Source organism: Histoplasma capsulatum, assembly GCF_000150115.1.
Source record: "Histoplasma capsulatum G186AR genomic scaffold supercont2.2, whole genome shotgun sequence".
NCBI lineage: Eukaryota > Fungi > Ascomycota > Eurotiomycetes > Onygenales > Ajellomycetaceae > Histoplasma > Histoplasma capsulatum.
Window position 1 is genome coordinate 2628317 of NW_025544802.1, and position 26103 is coordinate 2654419.

Here is a 26103-nt window from a genome sequence, read left to right on the forward strand (position 1 = left end):
TTTGCTTTTTCTTTCACTCCTTGCCCCTGTTGCCCCTCCATACCTTCTCATATCTGCCCGAGGAGTTCCTCCTCGATCCTTCTTGACATGGCCCACCCCACCGTCGATAATGATTCCGAAGCTGAGGCGGAAGAGCAATTTGCGTGGGGCCGCAGAACCCGCCCTTCAAGCCCATGTCGCGGAGGGTTTCTTGCCTGCCTCCCGCTTCCCGTCCCGAGACGGTAGTAGTAAGAAACACTATTGGCTGGGCTACAGAGTAAAACGTATGGATTCCTCCGGCCTCAAACAGATTGCCCATCATTCAAACGTTAATGCCAGATGCACCAGCAATGACGCGTCTTTGGTCTGTAATTTTTGATGGCATGCATAAAAACATCTTGAACCAAGGAAGTCTGTTCTCTCCCCCACACTATACCCTATTCAATTCTCGCTGGGTTTGCCCACTCCGCGCCGAGTCAGCGGTAAGCTGAGGCTGGCTCAATCACAGCATCAATCCATTTATCTTTGCGCAGCGTCAGTGACATCCTGGACAGTCCGTATTGAAAACAGTGGGCCCACGATCTGGTGGTGGCTTAACCCCAGGAACGGTAAGGGGAAATTCACAACCCCGAGGCGCATTGCTTTTGGCTCAGAGCAATGATAACCCGTTCCGCGACCAGCGTGGGTCGGGACCTTATTTTTGGACTCTTGGAGGCCTTGTGCTTGGCTTGAGCTTTAACTTCTTAACTATCATAGGTAAGTGTGAGTGGCGGGAAGCTAAAGTGGCGCGTTTGGGGGTTTTTTGTGCAGCCTGTAGGTAGTCCCTGTCGCCCAACACAGTCGAACACCCCCGAATGTTGGCCGGAGCTCCTTCTGCGACTTAAGAGGAATAGCACATGAGCTCCGGACAAGTGGCCGCATCCACGTTGACTCAGAAATTCAGAATGCCCGTCTCCCCCTGCAACCCACCCCTGTCATCCGTTAAACATCCCTGGACCCTTGATCAATCCCAAGAACCAACAGGACGGGCAGGGACAGGGGTAGCAACCCCTGAGTATGCTTACTACTCGGGTTAGAGCTGGCATTCAAACTGAACTAGACGGGGATCCGGTAACGGGGCCCAGCTGCGGGGATTTGGTGTGTGCCATATGTCTCAAAAATAAAGTCAGCCCTTGGGCAAGACGTTTTCTGTCCAAGCTGTTCTGAAATCTCTTCGCGAAGAAGCCATGGCTTTTGATAAGCTAGGAGAGGGACCCACCCTTGCCCAGCCAGTAAAATTCTGCGCTATTCAATTTGGGTCTGAGGGGAGGGTTAGCGGTGATGTTGAACTGGATAATTATTCACATATTTTATCATGCTTGACATAGCGGGGCTGAGTGACTGCATGGGCGTCTGAAGACTTTGGTATGGACGTTCCGGGGGCGTTATGAGGCGTCCAATGGCGTCACCCTAGTGGTTTTAGAAGTCCCATCTGTGGTGACGGATTCGGTCATGACAACCAAAATGTTTGACAGTCGGGGGGAGGATCAGGAGAACTAGGTTCAGATGTTTCCGTACGGAGTACTATGAATAGGATTAGGGTTAGGCTACAGCTAGGCTAGCCGGATGACAGTTGGCTAATTCCCCATCGAGCATTCAGATCCCCAAGCCAACCTATGCTTGAGACATTGTGGAAGAGTGGGTTACTGGCCCTTTCCCATTTACGAGTTCAATAACCATCATGTATGGGATGCGGCGTTGTGACTTCGGCTTTTAATCCATCCAATTTGGCAAGCCGCACTTCCCCATCCGTGCGCATCGTATTCCGCCATTATGATCATCCGTCCAAAGAGAGCAACGAGAAACAATAATGCATGCTCCCCACCATTTTTCAACCTGCAGGGGCCACCAGGTCGCGAGCCTGACATTGAAGATAGCACGGGACGCGGCAGACAGCACGCCGACAGCCGATATGAGAATCCTTCTTCCTAATTGCCAGCTACCTTGCCCTGCAATCGGTCACTAGCATGTAATCACAACATGCGATATTGATCAATAATACTAATAGTAGTAATAACAATAATAATAATAATAATGGAAGGAGAATGGAGGTTCGTCGAGATCGCGACTCACGGATTCTTCTCCTTCTCCTCCATCAACTACGTTCGATGCCCTCGACGGTTAAAGCGATACTGTTCACTAATCGCGTGCGAGTGAATCCAGATGCCGACGAATATTCCAAAGCGCCTGTTAAATGTACCCGCCTCTACGGGGTATTTTGTGAGAAGATATGGGAAGTTGTAATCAAATTTCCTATAACTTCGAGGACACGATGTGGTTCGGAATTTATGGTTGTTTGAATCAAAGCATGAACGGTAGGAGTCAAGTGTCAGCTCGCCGTCACAAATGATGACCGCTTTGTTTCTTCAGTAATAGAATTGCAACTTTGAAGGAGATGCGCCAATCCCTCAATTAACATAGCGGAGCGGGTTGAAAAGAAGCTTCCCCTCCAAAAAAGATGTTTCGTAAAGCGAAATATTGAAAGGGGCACTGGAATAACGTTTCTATTATTGTTAGAAATGACTCTCTAACTGCAGTTGAAAACAAGAAGAAGTCTAGAGAAATCATCCAATACTTACCATGTACTTTGAATGTATCAGGGAGGCAAGCTTGCTCCCTCTCGCAGAGCGCCCTCGATTGACCCCTTCGAATGAAGACAGACCGACATGAGTCGGAACGAGATCAGTGACAAACTTAAAATTTCACATTCAAGCACCAGTTTTGCATTTTAATCGAAAGACAAACGTCCTTAACTCAATCAATCAAAATCCTCATTTAGCTGCTTCTCGGAGCACATTGCTACCGATGCAAGAAGAAACCACTGACTGACCAACATATGAAAATGATAACATGTGGAAAAAGGGTGACATAAAAGCCGAGAGCCCAGCCAATCAAAATTCGAATCTATTGTTTCTGCGCCGTAAACTGACCTCAGTGGCTCGGAAATGGCATCCAACGGAAAAAGCAAGAAGAGCAGAAAGAAGAAATAAAAGTAAAAAAACGGAGAAACGACCCAACCAGGAGCATGCGTTGGGTTGCCGCTCTCAAGGGATAATCCGGTTTCCGTCAATGATGATATAACCTGAATATTTCAATTCAATATCAAGATTGCTAGCATTCTGACACCTACCAGATCGCCGAATGATCAGTCTTGACATTGCCGCTGCAAATCACCATTCGTTCGGCCCAAAATTCCTGCCAATTAGCTTACCTCAAGGGCAAATACGTAAAGGTTTGGATAGCGCTGATTGTATACGCCTCAAACCTTGAAGAAATCTCAAATGATTGCAAAACAAGTCTGCTAGAAATACAAAAACCTCTAACACCACCTGAAGACCATGCCGTCGGAATAACAGATAGATATTAATATTTATAAGTTTACAACAATCTGACGATGCTACTCACTTTATTCTTTGCAGTTGAACCCGGTCCCGCCATTCCAACTGCCGTGGTTTGCTTCCTCCATCACCAGCGTTGACATGGGCAATTTTGGAGTGGCGAGACCGTCCACATTCATACATTCATAGGTTGGAATGCACCATGGTCTTTGCCCACATGCCGATCCAGCTGGGTGGACTCTGTAGGGATTGGGCTCATTGGAGGGAGTAAAAATTCGGAAAAAGAAATCTTCAGGGAGGGACTAGACCACCGCGAGGACCATGATGTTGATACGACATTAACAAGTGGCAGTTTTGAGAGAAATCGTTCTCACCATAATTGATGCTTCTGATGAAATAGATCATGTGTAAACGAGTAAACGAGCTGCTTGTGACAAATACTTCCTCACTCTATGAAAGAAAGGTGTTTCGAATCCTGAAACCGAGTTATGACTCCTCTCGACGTTAACGATCTGGGCCCAATAAGAGTATGAGCGGTAATTTTCACATATGGGCACCCCCCACCAGCAGTGCCAAAGATGTCGTAGATGTCAACAAGTACTTTGCGTCACCTGTGCAAGGGCCGCATTGAAGCCCATAAATCTTCAATTTTTAACGTGGCCAGAGAACCCACCCCGAAAAACAAAAGCATGGCCTTCCGAAATCTCTCGCTGTCTGATATCCAAGTTTTCGACGAACTCACTTCATTGACCAGCGCGGCGAAAGACTTAGCTATACTATATTAAGTATTGTGACCGTCTGTTTTAGAATATTTTTAACCAATATCGCTGTTGCAGTGGCATTGTGTTTCCTGCATCCCTCTGGTGGACTTGTTGTTGCCACCTTTGTTGAGGACGTAGGCACTACGCAACAAGATTTGTATTTCACCAATTGTATCTTAGAAAGAAGAAAAGCGTTGACCGCACTGAAACGATGAGCATCGAACACACATGGTACTGCTCCCTGTTTCAACGTAATTTTTTCAATCAGCAACCCTGCAGCAAACGGGCTGCATCTTTGATATGCATGTGGACTACGTCCGGCTTGGCCCGCAGTTACAAGAGTTTCAACAGCAGTCTGTTAGGTCGTCTCAGATTTTTGATTCGGATGCTGTAATGAGTCGCATAGCGATTCAGTCCCCACATCATACAAATTCCCTTGTAGGAAAAAGCGTCACATGAACTAATATAAAGGAGGTGATGAAACAGAATCTTATATGATAATTCGAGCAGAGCGGTTATTCAAAGGACTGAGATGTGAAGCACTCTTTCCAGGGGTTCCCTGGATATGCGGGAGGTGAACGGGACTTCACCCTTTCGAGGGCTTTGACCCACAACACGCTCATGCTAAGGTCTCCATCCGATCAAGAAATTTTGTTTCATGCAAGATGGGATGCCATCTCGCACAATGCTGCAATCCATTTGACCTCCACCATCAGTCACGGATTCAAAAGCCCATGGCATTTCGCCGCCGTTCAACTTCCACTGTATCCTATGTTGTCTGCATAGGGATGCCTCAATGGCCCAGCAAATCGACTAGTTACTGGAACGAGGGTATTATTCATTTAAGAAACTTCCAAGTATGAAAACAACATCAGACAGGAGGGTTCATCCTGCAATCTAAATCGATTCAGGGAGGCAGTCCAGGGAGGCAGTCCAGGGAGGCAAAGTTGTGGAATGTGACGTTGAAGCTGGCCCGGAAGTTCACTCCAGAGGCTTAGGCTTAGGATCCAAGATCTTCATCTTCCAGGGCTCTGATTCAAGTCTGTGTTGCCTTTCACGAATGGGGTTCGGATGTCCAAGGCTGACTGAGCCATTCCAGAACCCTTGTCGGTGAGCGGATGGGGGTTATTCCCGCGGAGTGGCGGAGAGACCATTCCATGCTTCCGGTAGCAATGATAGAAGACGGCGATTCCACAGGATAGCTTATTCGGAGGAGGCTAAGCGTTGGCTGGTTTGCATAGACCATTGACGTTGTTGAAGAGTTGTCGTTGAGGTATCAAACCCGGTTGTTTCCAGATTGCCCGATTAGGAAACCCTCAGGCTCCACCTCAGCCCCCCACGTCCAGCAACAAGGACGATTTCCCCTGAACGGCAACATTTATCTGGCTATAACAGCCAGGGCTGGATATCGCGGGTTTCTTTGCATGTAATGGGCACCGAATCAGGAGCTATCCTGCAACAGCGTGCAGGAACAATGTTTACAATTGCCACCTCACTAATAGATGATTTTTTTCCAACAAAACTACATCGCCCATGCTACATCCTGGTATGATTCCAAAACGCTTGATGACAGCACATTATTGACCCGGATTGTCGGGAAGCGTATAAACCTGATTGATATGGACAGGGAGCATTTCAAGCTTGAATTAGCCTATCTGTCGCCCGCGACGGCCCGTCCAGACAGTGCCAGGAGAAACTTGAAATCTTGCGCTTCCACAGGCGAAATGAAACATGCTCTATTACGACGGCGTGCACGCCAGAGCTGCTTATTTGAAGATGCACAGGCACGTCGCCTCGCGGAATTTCAGGCGGGCCGTAACTTTCTCTATTTAGCCGACCCATTGATACTTCCCCGTTTGCGGGAGTCGCTTCGTTCTCAGAAACGAGGCCGCTAGTTGCCTGGTTCACAGCTTTTTTAGTTGGTGCCACTCGACTCTTGAGAGATTTTAGTTCCTCGATTCGACACCGGCCCCACAACCCCAGATCCCGCGATCGAACCTTGCAGATTCTGGCTGCACCAATAATGTGCCAAAAGGTCTCAAGGTTTCGGTCTCATGGCCTGAACTTGGAGATTTTGAGCCAAAATAGAAGGCGGGACAACCCGAAGAAGAGACGACGGCCCATAAAAACAATCATAATTAGAGGCGGATATAGCGGTTGGACCAAGGATCTAGATTATCCTCGCCCTTGAGCGTCTCGATCTGATCCATGTTTTCCAAAGTGGGCTCGTGTTCTTCACTTGGTATTGGCATCAGGGATCCCAATTTGTCGAACGCGGTCTATTGAGCCAAGCCTTCGGAATTACTATTCAATGAGCTTCAGAATCATTGGGGAACGAAGTGTCGAAAGGATATACGCAATAGAAGATCAAAACCGTTGGAAGACCCAACGGCATCCCAGTGTTTGAACGAAAGAAGAAGGATGATAACAATCATAATACTACTGTTAGGATTGACACGAGAATCCGCTCATACTGGTGTATGTTTATCGAATGGAAATGTCACTGACAGTGGCGTTTCCAAAACTCGTCGCTTTGGGGCTTCTGTATCCTCCTTTCCACTTCCCTTCAAGCCCCTGGGACTTCTTGCTGCGGATGTATGCTCGAGACTCCTCTGAAAGCTTCCGCACGGTCCTTGTTGCATGATCCGTCTCTTGGCAGCAGCTCACGAATCATCCTTGCTACCTGAGCACCCTGATCGGCCCCCCCCCATTAGTTTTAGCCCTGGTCGGACCCCACTCAAGCATTGACAAGCCACTCGGGGAGCTTGGCCTCGCAATGAACCGGAAATGTTGGATCACGCTGCAGGTGGAGGGGTAGTTGAACCGGGGGAGATGAAGCAGCTTGCCGTTACAGCCAGGTCGCACACTTGTGTGCGATGGATTTCAATCGCTGTTTCTTGGATATCACTGCTCGTTTTGAACAGCCGCCACTGCCTTGCTAGTAGATCATCAAGGTGCTGTTCACCCAACTACTTCATCCTGCTGGAAATGAATGTCCTAGCGACGTATATGGTATTTAAATGCCCGTTCCCCTACTTCCCATGCATTGATTTTGTCACCAACATCACCAGCACTGCTACCTGACCAAAGGTACCCAACAACTGAATCGGGGCTACATATGTCGGAGGGTAAATCCTGTCACGATACATTCTCATTCTAATTGAATTCGTTCTTTACAGCCTTTCTTGGAGGTCTCCTCGATTACCCATTATCCATCCAACGATCTTTTAGGTTCCAATAGATTTCTCACGTCTCTTTCCTTTCTCCTTCAAGTCGTCTCTTTGGAGAATACACGTATTGTCAAGGGAGATCGGATATTACCCCGGAAATCGCGCCTCTCGTTTTAGAGGCGTCGGACTGAATCATCAGCTCATACGGCATTTACATGATCTACAAGCCGATTATCAGATAAAATAAAATATTATAAACTACACCCTATTTCAGCACCATGGTTGCCAGACCTGTAGCCAGCGTTCCTTCAGGGCCTCACCTGAAACCTCGCAATAATGAATCGATGGAAGGGATTCAATCTTGGGAGTCCTCGTCCGTATGTGGATATGTCCCTGTGTCTATAATACTACCAAGGAGCTAACCTGGTGTAGGATGTATTCACGGTTGAATCTCGCTCTGCGATCCATATCCCATACCGTCACTATGCGCTGGCATATCTTGATGTGTCTGGAAATGTCCGCTATGAGCTTTCTCCATCTATGCTTGATCATAAGAGCGAAATATTTCTTCAGGACTTCGAAGAGCGGTTTTTCCAGCATGCTTCCCAATCAATGTTTCCAGGTTTGTAAGCCTAATATATCTTTGTGCAAAACAATTATTAAGGGGAAAACAGGCCAATTGAATACAAACCCAACACGCAATCCAAGAGCTAGGCGACCCCGATATCTATCTTCCTACAAAAACATGCCTGCACAGAAGCGCCAGCGATTGGAGTATACAGTAAATGCAGTATCTGAGGAAGAAGATGACGAATTTGAAGACCAGCCTGTGAACAATATTGGCTTGCCCATTGGAGACGAGGAAAAAATGCTGGCTTATTATGCAGAAGCCTTCAGAGCTTTTCAGCAGATCAACTGTCGCCAAGTTGCAAAGGCTTATATCAAGCTCATCGAGCCTCGGAAGCAGGCAAAGCATCCATACAATGGAGGAAAAGCGGGCCCAGGAGAGATCAGGGATCCCGAGAAAACTAAGCCAGAATGGTGGCCTACCGATGTGATTCATAAGGAACCTGACCATCTAAAGAAAATTCGTAAGAAGTTCTTCCTTAAACCCATCCATCTCTCTCTAAATGTCAAACAAACGCTTATGGATCATAGCGCGTGTGAAACTTCTTATTCATATATTTCGCAATTTGAGCAAATCGCACGGTATCACAGCCCGGAAACTCAAAGCCGCTGGTGAAGAAGCGCAAAAACAATGTAGGCCTCCTGAAAAGGCATCTATTCTGGATGAAATATACCGCGTTAGGGAGGAGGAAGAGCGTTATGAGCGGGGAGAAATCGGTTCGTGAAGTGCCTCTCTCGTTTTGGATTTCTATAATCTAATATAATTCCCATGTTTACTTCAGATGCCGATACTTTGGTTTATGTTGTCAAAAGAGAAAAGATGAATCGTGGCATTAGGGAGGACTCGGAAACTGCGTCTGATTCTGAGCAACAACAAGGTTATGTACCAGAGCTAGCGAGTCTAAATGAGCAGCAAAGCAGCGTGAAAATGACACCCCATGTGTTGCCAATGCACAACCGGGTCGTTCCTACCTTTGACCTCGGCGAGAACAGGAATACGCTTTTTTCAACCACAATATCGGCTCCTTTTGAATCGGCCACACCCAATCCTCTCTCCCCCATGGGCATAAAATCCGACTACGAAAAATTCACTCCGATGGGAAGTCCCATCTCAATTGATGACAGGCCCACTACGTCTAATATCAATTACCTCCAGGGTTTACCTCAGTCCCCTATCGAAGGCCAGTATATGAATCCTAGAAGCTCCGTCCCAGAAAACCAAACAGCTGGGAATTATGGCCCCTGGCCCACGCCCTCATTCCAACACCCCATTTTTAACCAAGTTGACTATGGAAACGGTAATTCTGGGGTGATTCCTCAACACTTCATGTCTCCCATGATGCCGACTCCATCCCATGCACCACTCCCTCTTCAGGGAGCACGCTCACAGCTTCCGATGGACAGGACTCCTATATTTCCAGCATTTCGTGATGATACCTAAGCTGCGATGATGTTCCATAGCGTCATTGTGAGGGATTGGTGGAAGAGTTCGAAGTAATTTTTCACCTGAACCCGCGTGCCATAACCACCCCTCCCTGGGTTATTCGTGATTTACTATACTCGGTCTTATCTTTTGTCATCTTTGTCCTGATTTCTTTCATTTTCATTTCTCATTTTTTCCTGCCATACTTACTGCAACATTTCCTCCATGAGATGGTAATGATTACGGACGAATTTTTGGGCGGCACTCTGCTTTATCGTTAGCAAAAAGGAAAACATTGCCAAGAAAGGCAACGGGGCCGTGATTTTCATCTCTTATCCAATTTCCTTGTTTTCCGTTCTGGCGTTATATGTATGGTTTCTTTACTATAACGTACATACGTTCCCGCAACACCCTCACCTCCATTCCCCTTCACTAAACTACCACCAAATCACGGAATTTCTCCTAATCCCCCATGGAACTCATAAGTTCCAGCTACGGAGATATCGTCACTCCAACCTATGTCCCAAATAAGAAAGCAAGCAACAGGTTCAACACATCAGAGGAACACACGTTTATATTTGTCCGGTTCATGCGATTGAACCGTATTGGTTATGTCGCTGCAGTTTTGTCTTTGCTCTGGATTGTGAAATTTTTATCTGCATCAGGCCTTGGCTGGCTATCAGTTAATAACATCTTGCCTTTTCTCTTCTTGCCGTTTATAAAAGCTATTGTCAGAAAATCGCAAACCGTTCTTGCCTTCTTCCCTCTCCCTCACTTGTCCCCTCAGTCCGTCCTAACAAAACGCAAATAAAAGCTGCTTATCCCCTGTCTACGTTACTTTTTTTTCCTCCCTTGGATTATGTGCCCAAACGAAATTACCTGACTTGACGCATCTTATCTTATCCTTTTGTCCCTTTACAATAACCCACGAGATTAAAGGGCATGCTCCAACTTATTTAGTTTAGTTAGCTGGATAAATGTAATACCAGAAACTCAATAATATTCCTACCTGAATTTCGTGGCGTCCTATTCGGGCTCTAGGCCTTGTGAAGAGATCACTCGGCATGTTATGTTTGAGCCGTTGGACTTTGAAAGTGGGCCCCGAGTATACGTTGTTAAGTATAACTTCGAAAATTTTCCGTCCCGGGGGCAATTATGTTAACTACAAGAAAGAGTAAGTAGAAAGAGTCAAGAAATTATAATGCACGGGGGGGGAATGGGGTGAAATCTGTGATTCCATTTCCAATCATAAATTCCCATTTGTCCTACGGGTTTTATATGTGTGAAGACATTTATTTCTATATTGTATACATTTAACATGTGCATGTTTGAACAATATAACGACGAGTACAAAAGAACTAGCCCTGCGCCCCAATTAATCAATCAAAAGTATATGTTTCATTATTTTACTTCTTCCACCCATTCAGTCCCTTGTCCGAATTCGACTACCGCACTGGAATCAAACCAGGGTCCATTTCCTGGCGGCTAAGGTCATGGCGATCCTTGTACGACTCGGTGATCTCTTCAAGACAACCTGCAGCGGCAGCAAAGAAACCGAGGAACGTCTTGCTAGGCGCAAGCACGCGAGAGAGATACTCTGGGTGAAACTGCACGCCAACATACCATTTATGCTCCTTGAGCTCGATGATTTCCATCCGCTCACCTTTCTCATCCTTGCCGACAAACGTCAGCCCGGCCTTTTCCAGCGCCTCCACCATCTTGGGATTGACCTCGTAGCGATGACGGTGCCGCTCCCAGATGGCGGGGGTGTCGCCGTATAACTTTCGAAGACGGGACCATTCTGTGTCAGGCTGGAAGATGGTGGGTCGCTTGCCCAATCGCATTGTCCCACCCATCTTTTCCTTGTTGATTTCAGGCATGTAGACGATTGCCGGGGTTGAGTGGTGCTCGTCAAATTCCTGGCTATTTGCGTCTAGACCACAGACGTTACGAGCAAATTCGATGACGGCTAGTTGCATCCCTAAGCAAATACCCAGGTAGGGAATGTTGTTGGTGCGCGCCCACTTGGCAGCTTTGATCATTCCCTCCGTCCCCCGATGGCCGAAGCCTCCAGGGACTAGGATGCCGTTTGCCATACAGACGACATGCCATGCTTTATGGAATTCTGCGGGGGAGCTCTCCTGCGTCGTCTCTTCCAAATGGGATGCATCAACCCAGACAAGGTTGATTTTCCGTTTACAGTGCATAGCCGCATGTTCCAACGATTTGCTCACACTCATATAGGAGTCGTGGAGGGATGTGTATTTGCCAACAAGAGCAATGGACACGGTCTCCTGTATGTGATCCTGAGCTGTTGCTAGGGATTTCCATGAAGTCCACGTAGCGATACCTTGTTGCAGAAGATTTTTAGGTATATTGATGCTCTCAAGCTGAAGGACACGGTTTATGGTCGAAAGAACACCTTGGTTCTCAAGAAGCACAGGAACATGATAGGTTGTTGAAACATTGTGGACTGTGAGGACCTGATCTCGATCAACTTGACATGCATTGGCGATTTTGACAATTGTTTGGTCCTCGAGAGGTCTCTCGCAGCGGCAAGCAATCTGGGAGAGGTTTATAACAATCAGCTAAAATACGGAAGCGTGTGAGGGGAATTCAAAAGAGTAGGATATACCAAGTCTGGACTGAGACCTGCACTCCGGACATCGCTGATCGCCCGTTGGGTTGGCTTCGTCTTCTGCTCGCCATCACCAGGCGGTATTACGGGAACGTAAGAAACATGGATTTGCAGAAAATTTCCCTTTCCGGCTCGTCTCTGTAGCTGACGCATGGCCTCAAAAAAGACACCTGACTCCACGTCTCCGATCGTGCCTCCGAGCTGTGATTTACAAAAAAAAAAAAAGACGTTAAATGCCGAAAATTTGTGAGAAATACGGAGGCCTCTGGAGAGAAAATTACCTCGACAATACACACGTCCGGCTCTTGCCCGGATTCATCAACGGGAATTTTAGCCACACGTTCAATCCAGTCTTGGATGGCATCTGTCAGATGCGGTACGATTTGGACTGTTTTGCCAAGATAGTCACCACGGCGTTCACGCTCAATAACATGTAGGTAGATTTTGCCAGTGGTAATATTATGTTCGTGGCTCAGAGAAATATTTAAATAGCGCTCATAGTTTCCCAAATCCAAGTCAACCTCCCCACCGTCATCTAAGACATACACCTCCCCATGCCTGGCTGCCAGTCAGTCCTTTGTTGCTCTCCTTTTAGGATTTTGCGGGGGACGAGAGTGTGGTTCATATGGGGGAACACCAACTCGGTGGGGCTCATAGTCCCAGCATCAACATTCATATACGGGTCTATCTTAATACTGGTCACTTTCAGACCACGGGTCTTTAGGAGAAGCCCAGTGCTGGAGGCAATGATGCCCTTGCCAACTCCGGAGATGACACCTACACGCGATTGTGTTAGCGACGCGCCATTCGCCAAAAAGCACACAATAACCACAAGGTTAAAAAAAACATACCTCCAGAAACCAAAATGTATTTCATGTTGATTGATGTCGAAGTGGTAGTAACGGGCCCTCAACCGGCAATTCGCCCCTCTTCGGGGAGGGGGCGGAAAGGGGGGGAGAAGAAGGAAAAGAAAAACTGAAGAAAAGCAACAAAAAGTTTTCCGGTGCAATGCTCCGCAGCGGCAGTATCCCGAGAATGGAAAAGCGGTGAATGCTGGCGCGACAAGCTCTGGATCACTTTGTACCACAGCAACTAATCTAGTATGAGAAGTGACTTTGTCAGACAAACAAGACAAACATAAAATGCACTGTTCTTTCTCATACTAAATTAGTGTAATGTAAAGGCGACCATACCCAGATGAGTTAAGTTAGTTGAGTTACGGAGAAAAGTTGTCCTCCGTATCTGATCAAGGCACGAATAATTATGCCCTAAACAACCCCATTTGATAGATGCTGGATGGGGATTGTAGTTAGGCTTCAGAGGGTCATGACCAAAACTCCCTGACCACCCAATGTGTTTAGACGCTAAACTATTTCAAATATGATTTTTCTGCCGCAAAAAGGCACCATGATTGTGGTGAGGGTTTCCATTCAATTAGAGATTGGGGAGAAGGGATGACATTTTGTTGGAGTTTCTCAGTTCCAACAGAACAAGACCTTCTCACGAGCATTACAAAGCGAATGTTGAGAGCAAATTTGTTACCATAACTCAGTGGACCATTTTCATGCAATCACCACCAAAAACGAACGTGCATAGGTTTTGTAAAGCATTATTGGTAATATGATCCATTTTCATAGTTAACGAGTTAACCACAAACAGAGATTTTCATGTAAGAATATATCAATTAACTAGTTAACTATATATATTTTATAAAAGGAGTTTCAATACTTTGGGCAACTTCTCAAATTCTGCAAGTGGCCCGCATATTTTGAGTGCGTCATTCCGCTACTTCGACCCCGTTGTCTTGACGGCTGCAGTTCCTGTGGAACCGGTGCAGAATTCATTCCCGCTTCGTTGTGAATCCTCAACTTTACTATATAGGAATTTGTGATCAAGTAAATAGAAACATAGAGCAACAGAAAAGAACACTCTAGAAATTGCCATGAGTGTTAGCCGTCCTTTCCAAGCTTTCGATTCATTTCCGAGCACGGGTAAGTTGTAACCACGGCGCGTGCGCCTCTAGATGTCCTGGGTCTTCAAGTCTCGGAATAGATCACAGGCTCATGGCCTATGGGGCTGTGCTCCAGCTATCTTCAGAGCTCAGAGACAATTACTACTGCTTCTCCTTCTCCTTTCTGTGTTGAATCTTCTTGGTTATATATCAGTCAATGGTTTTTTAAACCCCAATTCCATTGCCTGTTCCGGTCAATTTCTAGGCCGGAAATATCATTTTTCATGTATTGCATTCGCCATCAACAAAAGTTCACACGCTCTTCTCATTGTAATAGTTCCAGTTTAGATCTTTCAAATTAGAACTAGTTAGTCTAGATATTCTTATTAAGAAAAAAAAAAACAGGTGTAAAACATGCAAATCTTGTGGAAGGCTTTAGCGCTACGCCAAAAGGATCAATCCTCAAGGTAGCCGCCACCTATTCCTCACGATATATATATGTACGTATATGCATGATTCACACCAGGTAATGGACTTTACAGGGTTGAAAATATGGAACGCCCCTTTGAGGTCCAGGTCGAACGGCCGTCATTGGGTGTTCCTTTTCGATGATGGGATATTTCAAATATCTGGCTACCGTAGAATCTGCTTGCATATCACAGAGAGAAAGTATAGAAGTAATAATATCGATTGGGTATATACCCAAAGGGGATGGCCGTGGGAGTATATCCATCAGTAACAAAGGCTTCAAAAAAGGTACAGTACGCCCTGTGTTGCATTGATATCTACCATTATCTAGTTAGAAGCCAAGATGGCGCGCCCCCCTCGTGGGGAGGAATCTTACAAGTTAGCTCAAGAAAACTCTGCCGCTGCAGAATGAAGATAGTAAGTTAGTAGCAGATAGGAGTTTCGTTGAAAACGAAACTTATAAAAAATGAACCCATCGGTGCCTACTTCACTAAAAAGGTAAGCAAGGAAGTGATGGAAACTTCTAATGCCCTCTCCAAACAGCGAAGCCACAGGCACAGGAACGGGCTGAATGCTTGGCAGATAGGGACCACGACTAGGGGGACATGTGGCCCGCCTCCATGTTTACATCTGCCCGCGATCCAGATTCACCAGAAGATAGCCGTTGAGCTTGGGCGGAGGGTCTTCTTAGCTTGTCCTGTGCGAACTCATTTAGGCAAATCCTTAAATGGTTAAGGGTTGATAGTGATTTCGTCCCTTTTTCTTCGGATATAAGCTTAGATATAGGTGTCATGTACTAGGTTAGCTGGCAGGGGAGGAATTTTGAAGACGTTTGACCTGGCATACCAATTGATATGATAAAAAGTATATCTTGCTGGTAAGGCATGAATGAAATCACGTGACCACATATGACACGTGACAAACAGGCCACTGGCCTTATAGAGAGTTGCCAACAAGCAGGACACTGTATATACCGTTATCTCGGCTACTCTAGAATTGGATTTTTTTTTTTTTTTCGCAACACATGTCTGCAGCGGTTGCCCCGCTTTTTCGGATAATCTCCATCCAATCATTACCTCGTATACTCAGTGCAGCCATGGAACTAACCACAGGGGCTCAGCCCCGCTTATTACAGCCAACCAAAGCATAGGCTGTGCGGATAATAGACGCAACTTGAACCACAGGAATTGGATGTTTGCAGGCCAAAAAAAATAAGCGGCGGCAAAAGACCCAACGGTAGAGGGCCCCCGCTTTGATATGGATTTTCAACTAAATTTAGATCAGAACACGTTATGTATCAACATTTGCACCAGTTGCGGCAGTGTGGCCCGGTGCGCGTTGTAGAAAATATATCTTTGCGCTTGGATGGACCTTCAAAACCTGGGAAAAAGCCACCATTCCCGCTATTATTAGCAGTACAAGGCGGGTTTTGGCATGGCTTATTAGTAATGACTCTCCTGACATCCGCCGACCGCAGTCCAAGCTTTCTGGAGTAATCTGCACCCGGCTTCCGCCGGCGGGGAATGGAACGCTTTTAAAACACAACGGGGCCACCTTCGTCCCCAACCACCATAAATATCATATATTTTTTTTCGATACCCCCCCCATCGAGTAATGCACAGAACCCCCACAAACAGCACTTAAACAGCACCTTCTCTTCTTCTGCCCGTCGTCGTCGTCGACGTCGCCAGTCATGAACTGCCCATCGCGAACGGATGAATCTCCAGGCCATCCACAATGGAACCAGAATCCACCATCGTTGACGGCTGATCTGACCACTTGCGAGGACCTCAATGGAACTGTAAATTCCCGATCGTACAGGAATCGGGATTCGCATTTGCGTTGCGATTCTACTCAGAATCCCGATAGTTTAATGGGGAGACCGCCGTCCGAGAATCATCGTCCCCCCGTGCGCTCAGAGCGGGGTGCGGAGTCAGGTTGTCCTTTTTCGAATAAAGAAGGTATTTTTTTGATTTGTATGCATACACGCATATTATATATATATATGCGTGTGTGTGTGCAAACCTTTCTTGAATTAAGCTGAGAATAGTAGAAATATTCCCGCTAACATGATAACTGCAGACACCTACTCTCTCACCCGTGCTCTCCTCCCGGGAAAAGGCCATGCTACCAGTTGGCCTATCGGGATATACCAACGATCCCGTCGGAACCGAGCTTGGATCTGGCGAATTGCGTTGGTCTTATTATTTGCAACTTTATCTTTTTCCTTTGGAAGTGCTGTACTTTCCTATGGTAGGTGCTGAGACATCTCTGTGTTTCAAAAAACGCCCCTGATTGGCGGAGAAGCGACTCATTTCTCCCTCGTGTCTGAATATATATGTCTTTTGTCATTTACTCCTTTCATTTGATTTATTCCTTTCACATGAACACGCAAAGTTAATCTACTCCAAGCATCGACCGTGAAATCAAAGCTGGCCAATAAGCTGCCCACCCGCGGCCTCCAGCGCCGCGGAACCTGCTCCAACAACCCGGCTACCGAAAGCCAATACAACACGCCCCTCCACGTCGGGAGCCTGCTAATCATCCTGTTCATCTCCTCCCTGGCCTGCTCATTCCCACTCATGTCCATCAAATTTAGCTTCCTCCGCATCCCGTCCTGGTTCCTCTTTCTCGTCCGCCACTTCGGCACAGGCGTCCTGATCGCAACGGCCTTTGTCCATCTATTACCTACCGCCTTCGGCTCGTTGAATGACCCCTGCCTGTCCCGTTTCTGGACACATGACTACCAGCCCATTCCAGGCGCGATCGCGATGGCTGCCTTGTTCCTGGTGACGGTTGTGGAGATGGTATTCAGTCCTGGGAGGCATTGTTGTGGCAATGCAGGGAATACGGAGATTTACACCAAGGGCGGCATGGAGGATGGCCGTGGGAGTTGTGCTGCTCGCAGCGATTCTGAACAGGACAGTCGTCTGGAGAAGCTGAAGACCGATACGACCGGTGTGAATGCCTTGATGCGCCGGGAGCGGCCGCTAAGTGGCAATTCGAGTAGTCTTGGTCGTGAGTTAGCGCATCTTAATGCAGATCTTGTAGAGATGGAACGGATGCAGACAGTGGATCGAGGAGAACCGCCGATGATGGAGAATGGCAAGACCGTTACGGATGACAACAAGGTGCTGAGTGATGATGACGAATCCTCGATTCAGCTGACGCCGGAGCAGCGGCATAAGAAGGCTGTGCTGCAGTGTATGTTGTTGGAGATGGGGATTTTGTTTCACAGTGTTTTTATTGGGATGGCGTTGGCGGTGTCGGTCGGGAGCGATTTCATGATTTTGTTAATCGCTATTGCATTTCATCGTATGTCTCCCCCTCCCCCTGCCTCCTTCCCTCCGTATCCCTTTCTTCCCCATACCCCTTCAAAACAAGACCGGATTGATTTTTGGGAGGATCCGAAACGAGACTAATGAAATTGCAGAAACTTTCGAGGGCCTGGCGCTCGGCTCGCGCATAGCGGCGATTGACTGGAGCCATAAGAAATCGCAACCATGGCTCATGGCTCTTGCATATGGCTGCACGTATGTTTGCCCACCCCCCCCCCCCCCCCCCCCGCACTCCCAACCAAATATAATGAATTCCCTTCCATCAATCTGCAATTTTCGAAAATGCATTCTAATTATCTCCACAGAACACCCCTGGGCCAAGCAATCGGCCTGGCAACACACACCCTCTACGATCCGAACTCAGAAGTCGGCCTGATAATGGTCGGCGTCATGAACGCTATCTCATCCGGTCTGCTTCTTTTCGCATCACTGGTTGAGTTACTAGCCGAGGACTTCTTGAGCGATGCGAGCTGGCGCACGCTGCGTAGCAAAAGGCGCGTTACCGCTTGTTTCCTCGTTTTCCTCGGTGCTCTTGGCATGAGTTTGGTTGGTGCCTGGGCCTGATTTGTTGGCTTTGGGCTGTGATTTACTACTACGTGGTTTTTTGGTCTTTATGATTATTTAGGGGAGGCCGATTTTAGAATTATCTGCCACTTTCGTGATATGGCTGTTGATATTGTGACTCAGATACGGGGACAAAGAAAACGTGGAGGACTATGTTGCTATCTTGCTAGACGTGGTGCATTTGTTGAAATTTTTCTTCACGTTAATATCGTTTTCTGCATGTCATTTTCTACAACATTCAGCGTTTTCGTTGTCTTTTTGAGCTTGAGAATATCTGCTTCACTTTCAATTATAGATAGTCTAAATTAGCCGATTTAGCTGTAAGTTAAGCGCCAAACACGCTGCAAACAACAAAAACAACGGCAAAATGGAAGCTTTTCGTACACTCACTCGGAGGTGTGGCTTTCCTTGTTGATACATCTGGTACATATACGCCTTGACTTGCACCCGAAATGGTACGTGGTTGATTAAGGGACTACAGTCCCACGGGTATCGATGTTGAGTGCAATCGCTGTTCCTGGCATTCTCTGCATTGCCCAGAATAGCCTAGCGTTGGATTCCAAAACGCTTCCCCATATCTTCATCCCAACATTCACGGCCGTCGCGGAGGCTGCTGCTGTCCGGCCTACAAAAGCAACAGGGAATCCGCCTTACATGTCACAAATAAATGTACATCACTGATTCTCCACAAGCATCCACCCGGCCTCTTTTCTGGCTTGCGACGTTTTTGCGGACATAAACCTCCGACTTATCCCTCCGCGTGAGTTCCTTTCCATCCTCGAGCGCCAGCGTCAAAAAGAGGCCAAGCGGCGGACTGGTAATAACGTTCGCATACCACAGGTATAACGTATCTTGCTGTTGAGTACCTGCTTTGTGCTGCTTCATTTGCATTTTGGTGCCTTCTCCTACCTTCCACCTCGCTCCATACGTTCTATATTTAATTCCAAGCTCCGCGCCATTTTCATTCCCCCGAGGCTCAAATTGCTTTGATCAAAGTGTTTGATCTCACGATCTCATAGGCTAACCTTTCTTTACTTTCCTTACGATGTTTATAGTTGATAGGTCTTGGCCGCGGAGCCTGTGTCGGTTTTCTCCCTCCTTCTCCGCTGCTGCTATTCCCGCCCGTTATATATTGAAGGGACCCTACGAGCAAAAATATAAATTTTGAGGTTGCTAGGGATATCAGACTTAAGAGGGGATTGCGTATTCCCCCCTTTTTCTTTTGCCAGGGTGGGATGGGTCGATATCGGCTCCTTTGCAAATAGCCGTTCCGCGGCGTGAAACCGCTTTTTACTGAAAAGAATTACGAAGTACGTCCCAAGACCAATTCGTCTTCTTTGGTCATATTCGACTTAAATTCCAATCCGAATTTTTGAGATACCGGCAATTCAGGGCGATTCCTTTCCTCTACCGATTCGACCTAAGGGCTTTGAAACCCCACCCCTCACACACCTCCTGATCGATTCCCCTTGCTGCCCCTAATGCGACTTTTCTTATTTCTTTTCTCCATATCATGATCTAAACGTATGACACAACAGATATCTTGGCCTTGACGAGAGTGTACACGATGTCAGTTACGTGGAGGGGCTCCTTGCTGTCAGGTCCTGCTGGTTCCAAACGAGGCACCACTGGCCCATCATCTTCTCGCGGTCGCGTATGGAGAGGCAGCTCTGGAGGATCGCAACCTGCACCTAGCACTGATGATAGTGCACGAGGTGCTAAAACTCGTGCACCTAGCCGCGGTGGGCCTCGAGGCGGACGCGGGAGGCGGGGCGATATGTCAGGTACTTCTGCGCAACCGACCGGTGCATCAGGCAGGTCAAATGCAGGGCCATTTCGAGGTAATGACAATAGCAAGCTAGACGAGTCACATTCATTGCTAAGTTTGTAATGGTTTAGGGGCTGAAAGGAGAAACCTAGATAATGGATCTCGATCCAAAGGCGGCCAAGAAAATGGTATAAAGGCTCCTCCGGTATTCGGCTCGCGATCGGGGACTTCGAGTGGACAGTCATCACGGCCTTCGTCTCCATTCGGCTCAATCACGAATACGAATGGGTCCTTCACTGACCGCTCAAGAGATCCACAGAGGCAAAGTGCCAAATTCTCAGGTGGAAGCGCAAAATCCGGAAAACCGCAAGATTATAATAGTCGCTATGAGCAGGTAATTTCTTGCTTGGATGATTTGGCTTCTCCAATTGGTGTGTCCACGGCTAATCGATATTGGGCTTTCTAGTTGAAACTTGACCGTGCTAGGCAGCGCACAGAAGCCGTGAAGTCCGGACAAATGGCTGACCCGAATCAACCAATATCCCTGACAAGTGCAATTACTCCAACAGGCACTTGTACAGAAATGTGTCCCGAATTCGAACGAGTGGAACGCATTGTTCAAAAGATGGTTGATAAGAGTGAAAAGGTCTTATACGCTCTTCATCGTCTCCCATCAAGTTTTATCAGAACGCTGACCTGGTTGACTATAGTTTACCGATCAGGAATCTGGAGTGTCTCATACAGTTGAGGCCAAAATGCTTAAGAGATTCAGAAGATCTGCTGCTGGCTATGACGAGCAGTTACCTTCAGACATCAGAACTCCAAAAACCCTCCTTCAAACGATGAATTATCTTCTACGATATGTTGTAGAAGATGACGAAACTCTAGCTACCACCCACAAATTTCTCTGGGATCGCACACGCTCAATTCGCAATGATTTATCTATTCAACAACTTACTCAAGTCCAAGATGTCTCAATTGCAGTGAAGTGTCTTGAACGAATTGCCAGGTTCCACATCGTAGCTCTCCATCTCCTGTCCAGTCCTGAAAACTCGGAACCCTTTGATCACCACCAAGAACGAGAGCAGCTAAATAATACCTTATTATCCCTCTTATACTACTACGATGACAACCGAAATTTGATCAAGTTTCCCAACGAGGACGAGTTTCGAGCCTATTACATTGTGTTCTCCATACACGACCAGCGGCCCGATCTCGAAGCTCGAGTACAAAACTGGCCTCGGGAATTGTTACGGTCACCTCGGGTTCAGGTTGCACTTGAATTGTTTGCTGCAGCTGGGAATGCTTGGGAATACCAAGGCACCTTGGATGCGAAAAGGCCGAACGCAATTGCCCAAGGCCTCTATGCGCGCTTCTTCCGCCTTATTCAGTCTCCTAGCGTCCCATATCTCTTAGCGTGTATTGCAGAAATATACTTTAACCAGGTCCGGCAAACGACAATCCGATCGATATGGAAAGCGTATTGTCGACACCCTATTTCCCAACAACACAAGAACCAAGAGTGGACTGTTGACGAGCTTACTGGAACACTGGCGTTTGACGATAACCATCAAACCATTGATTTTTGCGAGGAACAAGGGCTCCAGTTTGCGACGAATGCTGACGGGCAGATGTATCTAAATTGGGGCCAATTTCCGCTTGATTCTGTCGGTGCGTGATTTTATCCGCCAATAATTTCATCGATCTTGTAGGAGCGTGAATCTGACTTACTTTAACCATCAATGATTGGTTATAAAATAGCCTTCCAGCCATCCTCCCAACAAACATTTTCATACGAGTACGTCGAATCTAAGCGTTGTGGAAGGACTCTAGTGGCGCTTATCCTTGGGATGAACGTTTTGCAAGCTTCCAGGCACGGGATGATCGATCAATCCCTTTTACCAACCGAATTGACATTGGAACAAAATCCGAAACAGAATATGGAGTCAGATGGACTGTTTGTTAGTGATCATGAAGATGAAATTCAAACGCATGATGCAACGAGCTGGCAGTCGGATAAAGGAACTATCGGAACTTTCAAGCCTACGTTTTCATTCCCCAGCGTTGCGGAACCAGTGTCCGCCACGAATGAGTTAGCTCAAGTGGCCGCAAGGGATCATTTCTCGCCTAGTGTTCCATCTACGCATCAAACGTTACTCCCCAAGCAAGGACAGCTATCTCCCAGCGCTCAGCCTTTCACACCTCAAGCCCAATCACCGTTTATGGGAATTATGGCATCGGTAATATTCCCTTGCATATGTCGCAATGCTGGATTCTTGATTGTTTTTGTCTTGGTTAGATCTTCGACCCGCTTGTAGCGCTTGCTAACGAGGTATTTGGTCTATAGTCTACTTTCAGCTCTCAACAGCAGCAAGTCGATGCACCACCTTCGTCAGCACAACCCGCCAGTGCCTTTGGAAGCTTTGGTCAGCCTTCTAGAAGCCTATTTCCGCCTTCGCAATCCACACCTCAACCAAATCCACCAACTTTCTCCTCCACATTTGGCGCCAGCCTAGGATCTTCTCTGGGATCCAGTTTTGGTTCAAACTTCGGCATGCAGAAAGGTAGCCAGCAGTCTCAAACTGGGACATCTGCTCCCATAAGCCCAGCCCTCAAACCAACGAGCCCCAGCCCCCCAAAAATATTTTCACAATCGACTTCATCACCGTTCACGCCTCCACCCAAACCGGAAGAAACGGCAATGGCTCCTGAACAGTCCACTGCCAGTGCAACACCTCGTGAGCCCTTATTTAGGCCTTTCCCAAGTTCCCAATCAGACAAGCAGCCTAGTATCTTTGATAAAGGTAGTATGCTGTATAACGCCCCATACGATTCGGTATCCGATGCTGATGGACATTTAGTTACACCACCAGCACCCTTTGTGAGCTCGGGATTATTTGGCCAGCCTAGCAAAATTGGGGCTGATCACCAAACCAACAAGGCTGACGGCGTCTCGTCGATGTTCTCTACAACTCCGGCAGCGTCAACTTTGAAGCAGGACCAACCAATAGCCAATCCAACTCCTACTTCGAGTATATTCTCATCCTCACCCTTCCCATCATCGGCGCAATCATCAGGTATGTTATAGTTTAGTAGGACAATTGAACTTTATTGTGTGACCTTCATTGTCGATGTTCACTATATATCGACGAGCTGACCTGTCTTGTAGCTTTCAAAGCACCGGCGCCAAAGTTTGAATTTACAAGTTCCTCCGATACGCTCAGAAAATCAAATGAGGATGTCGAAGCGCGGAAGGCAGCTGAACGAGAAGCTGCCGAAAGAGAGGAAGCAGAGAAGAAGAAGAGAAATGCCGAGGAGATGGAATCGAAGAGGCGGGAGGCTGAGAAAAGAGAAGCAGCTCGGCGGGAAATCGAGCGGGAGCGTGATCGAAGACGAGCTGCGGCGGAAGAAGCTGCCAGGCTCGAACGGCTTGAAAAGGCTAGGAAGGAGGAAGAACTGCTACGTGCTAGACGTCTGGAGGAAGAAAGAGCAAAGGCGGCTGAGCGTGAGGCTGCGCTGCGCGAAATGGCGAGACAACAAGAGGAAGAACTCCGTGCTGCAAAGTTAGAAATCGCAAAGAGAGAGGCTGCGGAGCGCGAGGCCGCACGCCAAGACGCTGCAAGGAGAGAGTTGATAGAACAAGATATTGCGAAGCGGAAAAATGGTTTCACTGAAGACGAGGATGAAACTGGCAAGGAGCAGTATGGAGCTAGCAGGCGGATATCAGAAGGAATGCTCACCGTCGAAGAACTCCTCAATTTTGACCGTCCTCGTTCCGACTTGAGATCCTCACAGCAACCACAGCCACAACCGTTGCCACTGGCATCCCGTTCTCTCACCGAATCGACAATCAACGAGGACGAACTCCTCTTCTCCGCGGCGCGCATGGCAGCCAATACCCTCGCTCATGGAAAAGCTTTATGGCACGATGTCCCAGAGCTTCGGAACTCCGTGTCGATGTCGATGTCGATGTCCCCCGTCTCCACCCCACGCTTCAGTCGGTCCAGTATCGGGCCCGACGGCTCTATGGAAACGAAGGGCGGCCACATCCTTGTTAATGGATATGATGTTGCTCTTGCGCCAACAGTGCCGCTGGGGCTTGGCCGTACTTTGTCCCGCACGGAACAGAGGATCCGCCAAACGGGTGCGAAGGGTTTTGCGTCGCTGCCCATCGCATCGTCACCATCGCCTGGTAGCGGGAGTAGCCCGAGTAGCGTCAGGTTGTCAAATGGAAAATTGCAGAAACGGAAACACAAACGGCAGAAGCGGGAGGAAAACACGTGATCTTTTCTTTTCTTTTTTTTCGACGATAGCCCTGATGATGGTGTCAATTATGGGAATATTATGCATGCGAGTCTTGACAGCGATCGAGCGTTTTTATATATCCTCCGATATTTGGATTCTATTTTGTTCTTCTGCTGGCTTTTGGCGTTTTTGGTGGGAGGTTCGCTTTGATGGGTATTCATGGACTGTACGTATATTTTTCTTGGGGGTTATCTTCAATTGCGTTAGTTGGGCATGAGTATCTGGACGGGTTCCATTTATCAATTTAAATTTTAGAGGGAATGGGGAAATATGATTTTTGATCTATCTTTTCTCTTGATGAAATTGAGCGTTAACCTAATAGGAGCTTACTGTGCTCACATAAACATGATATGATGGCTTTTGCCATTTCAATTACAGAGTCACCAGCCTGTTCAACACCTCATCCTGTTCATCTATCTCGGTTCATTCTTTTCAAATCTGTTCCACTCCCCCTCTTCTGTCATTCGTTCATCCACCAGCCCCTTGAGATGTAACTCGGTCACATGACCTTACAATCCTTCCCTTGATTTGGAAATATGCTTCTTCTATCTCCATTCTCACCGCGCCAGAAAGACATTACCACCATCGTACATGCACACTCGCCCTAGTTGCCATTCTCTATTTGCTTTCCCCTTTAATTTTAACAGCAGAGTATACATACATATATCCTCACACGAATTCTCAAAATGCGAATCGCCATCCTCCAGCTGTCGCCGCGGCTGGGCGATGTGCAGGGCAATATCCGCCGTGCAAATGCGCTGGTAGATGATTTGGAGAAGAGGTTGATGGGATTAAAGCACGAAGCTGAACGGGATGGATGGAAGGGTAGTAGGAGCAGTAGTCTTGTTGGTAGCCGTGTGGGCTCTGGTGCTGCAGCACGATTGTTGGATGTCTTGGTTTTGCCAGAGATGGCGTTTACGGGTGGGTAAGCTGTAATGGATTGTTTTTATTGATCCTATCTATCCATTTTCGTTTTGTTTGATTGAGAGTGTTTTGAATTTATTTGTCTTGGGGCGTATGGGTGGTTGGGAGAGGGGTTGTTTTTGGTCCCGCCGATGAGAAATATTGACTTCAACCGGGCCTCTCTCCCTATTCATTCATATCACATATCCGCTCCACTTGTTCGATGATGCTAAATCCATCCACCCACATGGGTATTGACTATCACTCCTTTTGGCACTACAATGGCGTCCATCAATAATATCCCCCCCTTCCCCCTTTTCCCCCTTTAACCACGAAATATGGATAATTATGACCTGCTAACTCTTCCGCCCAGGCTACAATTTCCCGTCCCTTCAGGCCATCCGGCCATATCTTGAGCCCACAGGATCAGGGCCAACAGCTCAATGGGCTCGATCCACCGCGCGCCGCCTCGGCTGCGTTGTGTGCGCGGGTTATCCTGAGCTTGCGGAGGCAAGAACTACGTCAAATTTAGAATCAGAAGTTACATCGACATCGGTATCGGCATCGACATCACTGCCACCATCACCGCTGAAGAAAAGTGATGTGCAGATGGCAGCTGAAAATGAAATGCATGATGGACCGCCAGAAGATCCTCATGGTAATGGTGATAGGAAAGAAAATAACACCGTAGCTAAACGTGCAGCGACACACTCCGTGACGAAAACCACCTCTACGGACGGAGAAAACAACACCATTGCCAGCTCGCCCACAAATAACAATCCCAATCTCTATCCCAATCCAAACCCCAACAATATCCCCAAAACCGATCCC

At 47.3% G+C, this 26103-nt stretch overlaps 7 protein-coding genes across 7 annotated transcripts in view; 6 read left to right on the forward strand and 1 right to left on the reverse strand.

The window, feature by feature from the left end:
- Nucleotides 1-4851: 4851 nt before the first annotated feature.
- HCBG_02079 (uncharacterized protein) lies at nucleotides 4852-5319 on the forward strand (the record flags this gene model as incomplete). Its single annotated transcript, XM_045429128.1, has 3 exons — nucleotides 4852-4948; nucleotides 5029-5182; nucleotides 5217-5319. 3 exons carry the CDS (start codon nucleotides 4852-4854, stop codon nucleotides 5317-5319), a joined length of 354 nt encoding a protein of 117 aa, XP_045290914.1.
- Nucleotides 5320-5619: 300 nt separating this feature from the next.
- Nucleotides 5620-6308, forward strand: HCBG_02080 (uncharacterized protein; the record flags this gene model as incomplete). The annotated part of the gene is made up of 2 exons (XM_045429129.1): nucleotides 5620-5932; nucleotides 6028-6308. The coding sequence occupies 2 exons, from the start codon at nucleotides 5620-5622 to the stop codon at nucleotides 6306-6308; spliced, it is 594 nt and encodes a 197-aa protein (XP_045290915.1).
- A 1257-nt stretch (nucleotides 6309-7565) lies between these two features.
- HCBG_02081 (uncharacterized protein) lies at nucleotides 7566-9355 on the forward strand (the record flags this gene model as incomplete). Its single annotated transcript, XM_045429130.1, has 5 exons — nucleotides 7566-7664; nucleotides 7720-7909; nucleotides 7962-8378; nucleotides 8446-8631; nucleotides 8697-9355. 5 exons carry the CDS (start codon nucleotides 7566-7568, stop codon nucleotides 9353-9355), a joined length of 1551 nt encoding a protein of 516 aa, XP_045290916.1.
- A 1427-nt stretch (nucleotides 9356-10782) lies between these two features.
- Nucleotides 10783-12851, reverse strand: HCBG_02082 (CTP synthase; the record flags this gene model as incomplete). Its single annotated transcript, XM_045429131.1, has 5 exons — nucleotides 10783-11901; nucleotides 11973-12176; nucleotides 12257-12533; nucleotides 12617-12752; nucleotides 12827-12851. 5 exons carry the CDS (start codon nucleotides 12849-12851, stop codon nucleotides 10783-10785), a joined length of 1761 nt encoding a protein of 586 aa, XP_045290917.1.
- Nucleotides 12852-16087: 3236 nt separating this feature from the next.
- On the forward strand, nucleotides 16088-18296 carry HCBG_02083 (uncharacterized protein; the record flags this gene model as incomplete). Its single annotated transcript, XM_045429132.1, has 5 exons — nucleotides 16088-16303; nucleotides 16477-16588; nucleotides 16807-17709; nucleotides 17828-17927; nucleotides 18038-18296. 5 exons carry the CDS (start codon nucleotides 16088-16090, stop codon nucleotides 18294-18296), a joined length of 1590 nt encoding a protein of 529 aa, XP_045290918.1.
- A 1567-nt stretch (nucleotides 18297-19863) lies between these two features.
- HCBG_02084 (MCM3-associated protein) lies at nucleotides 19864-24348 on the forward strand (the record flags this gene model as incomplete). Its single annotated transcript, XM_045429133.1, has 6 exons — nucleotides 19864-20137; nucleotides 20217-20458; nucleotides 20775-21735; nucleotides 21826-22304; nucleotides 22412-23141; nucleotides 23234-24348. 6 exons carry the CDS (start codon nucleotides 19864-19866, stop codon nucleotides 24346-24348), a joined length of 3801 nt encoding a protein of 1266 aa, XP_045290919.1.
- Nucleotides 24349-25055: 707 nt separating this feature from the next.
- Nucleotides 25056-26103, forward strand: part of HCBG_02085 (uncharacterized protein) — a gene marked incomplete at both ends in the record, with an annotated part of 1892 nt that continues 844 nt past the window's right edge. The window contains 2 exons of the mRNA XM_045429134.1: nucleotides 25056-25290; nucleotides 25646-25930. Coding sequence (XP_045290920.1) covers nucleotides 25056-25290; nucleotides 25646-25930 — 520 coding nt within the window. The remainder of the gene's footprint in view (nucleotides 25291-25645; nucleotides 25931-26103) is intronic.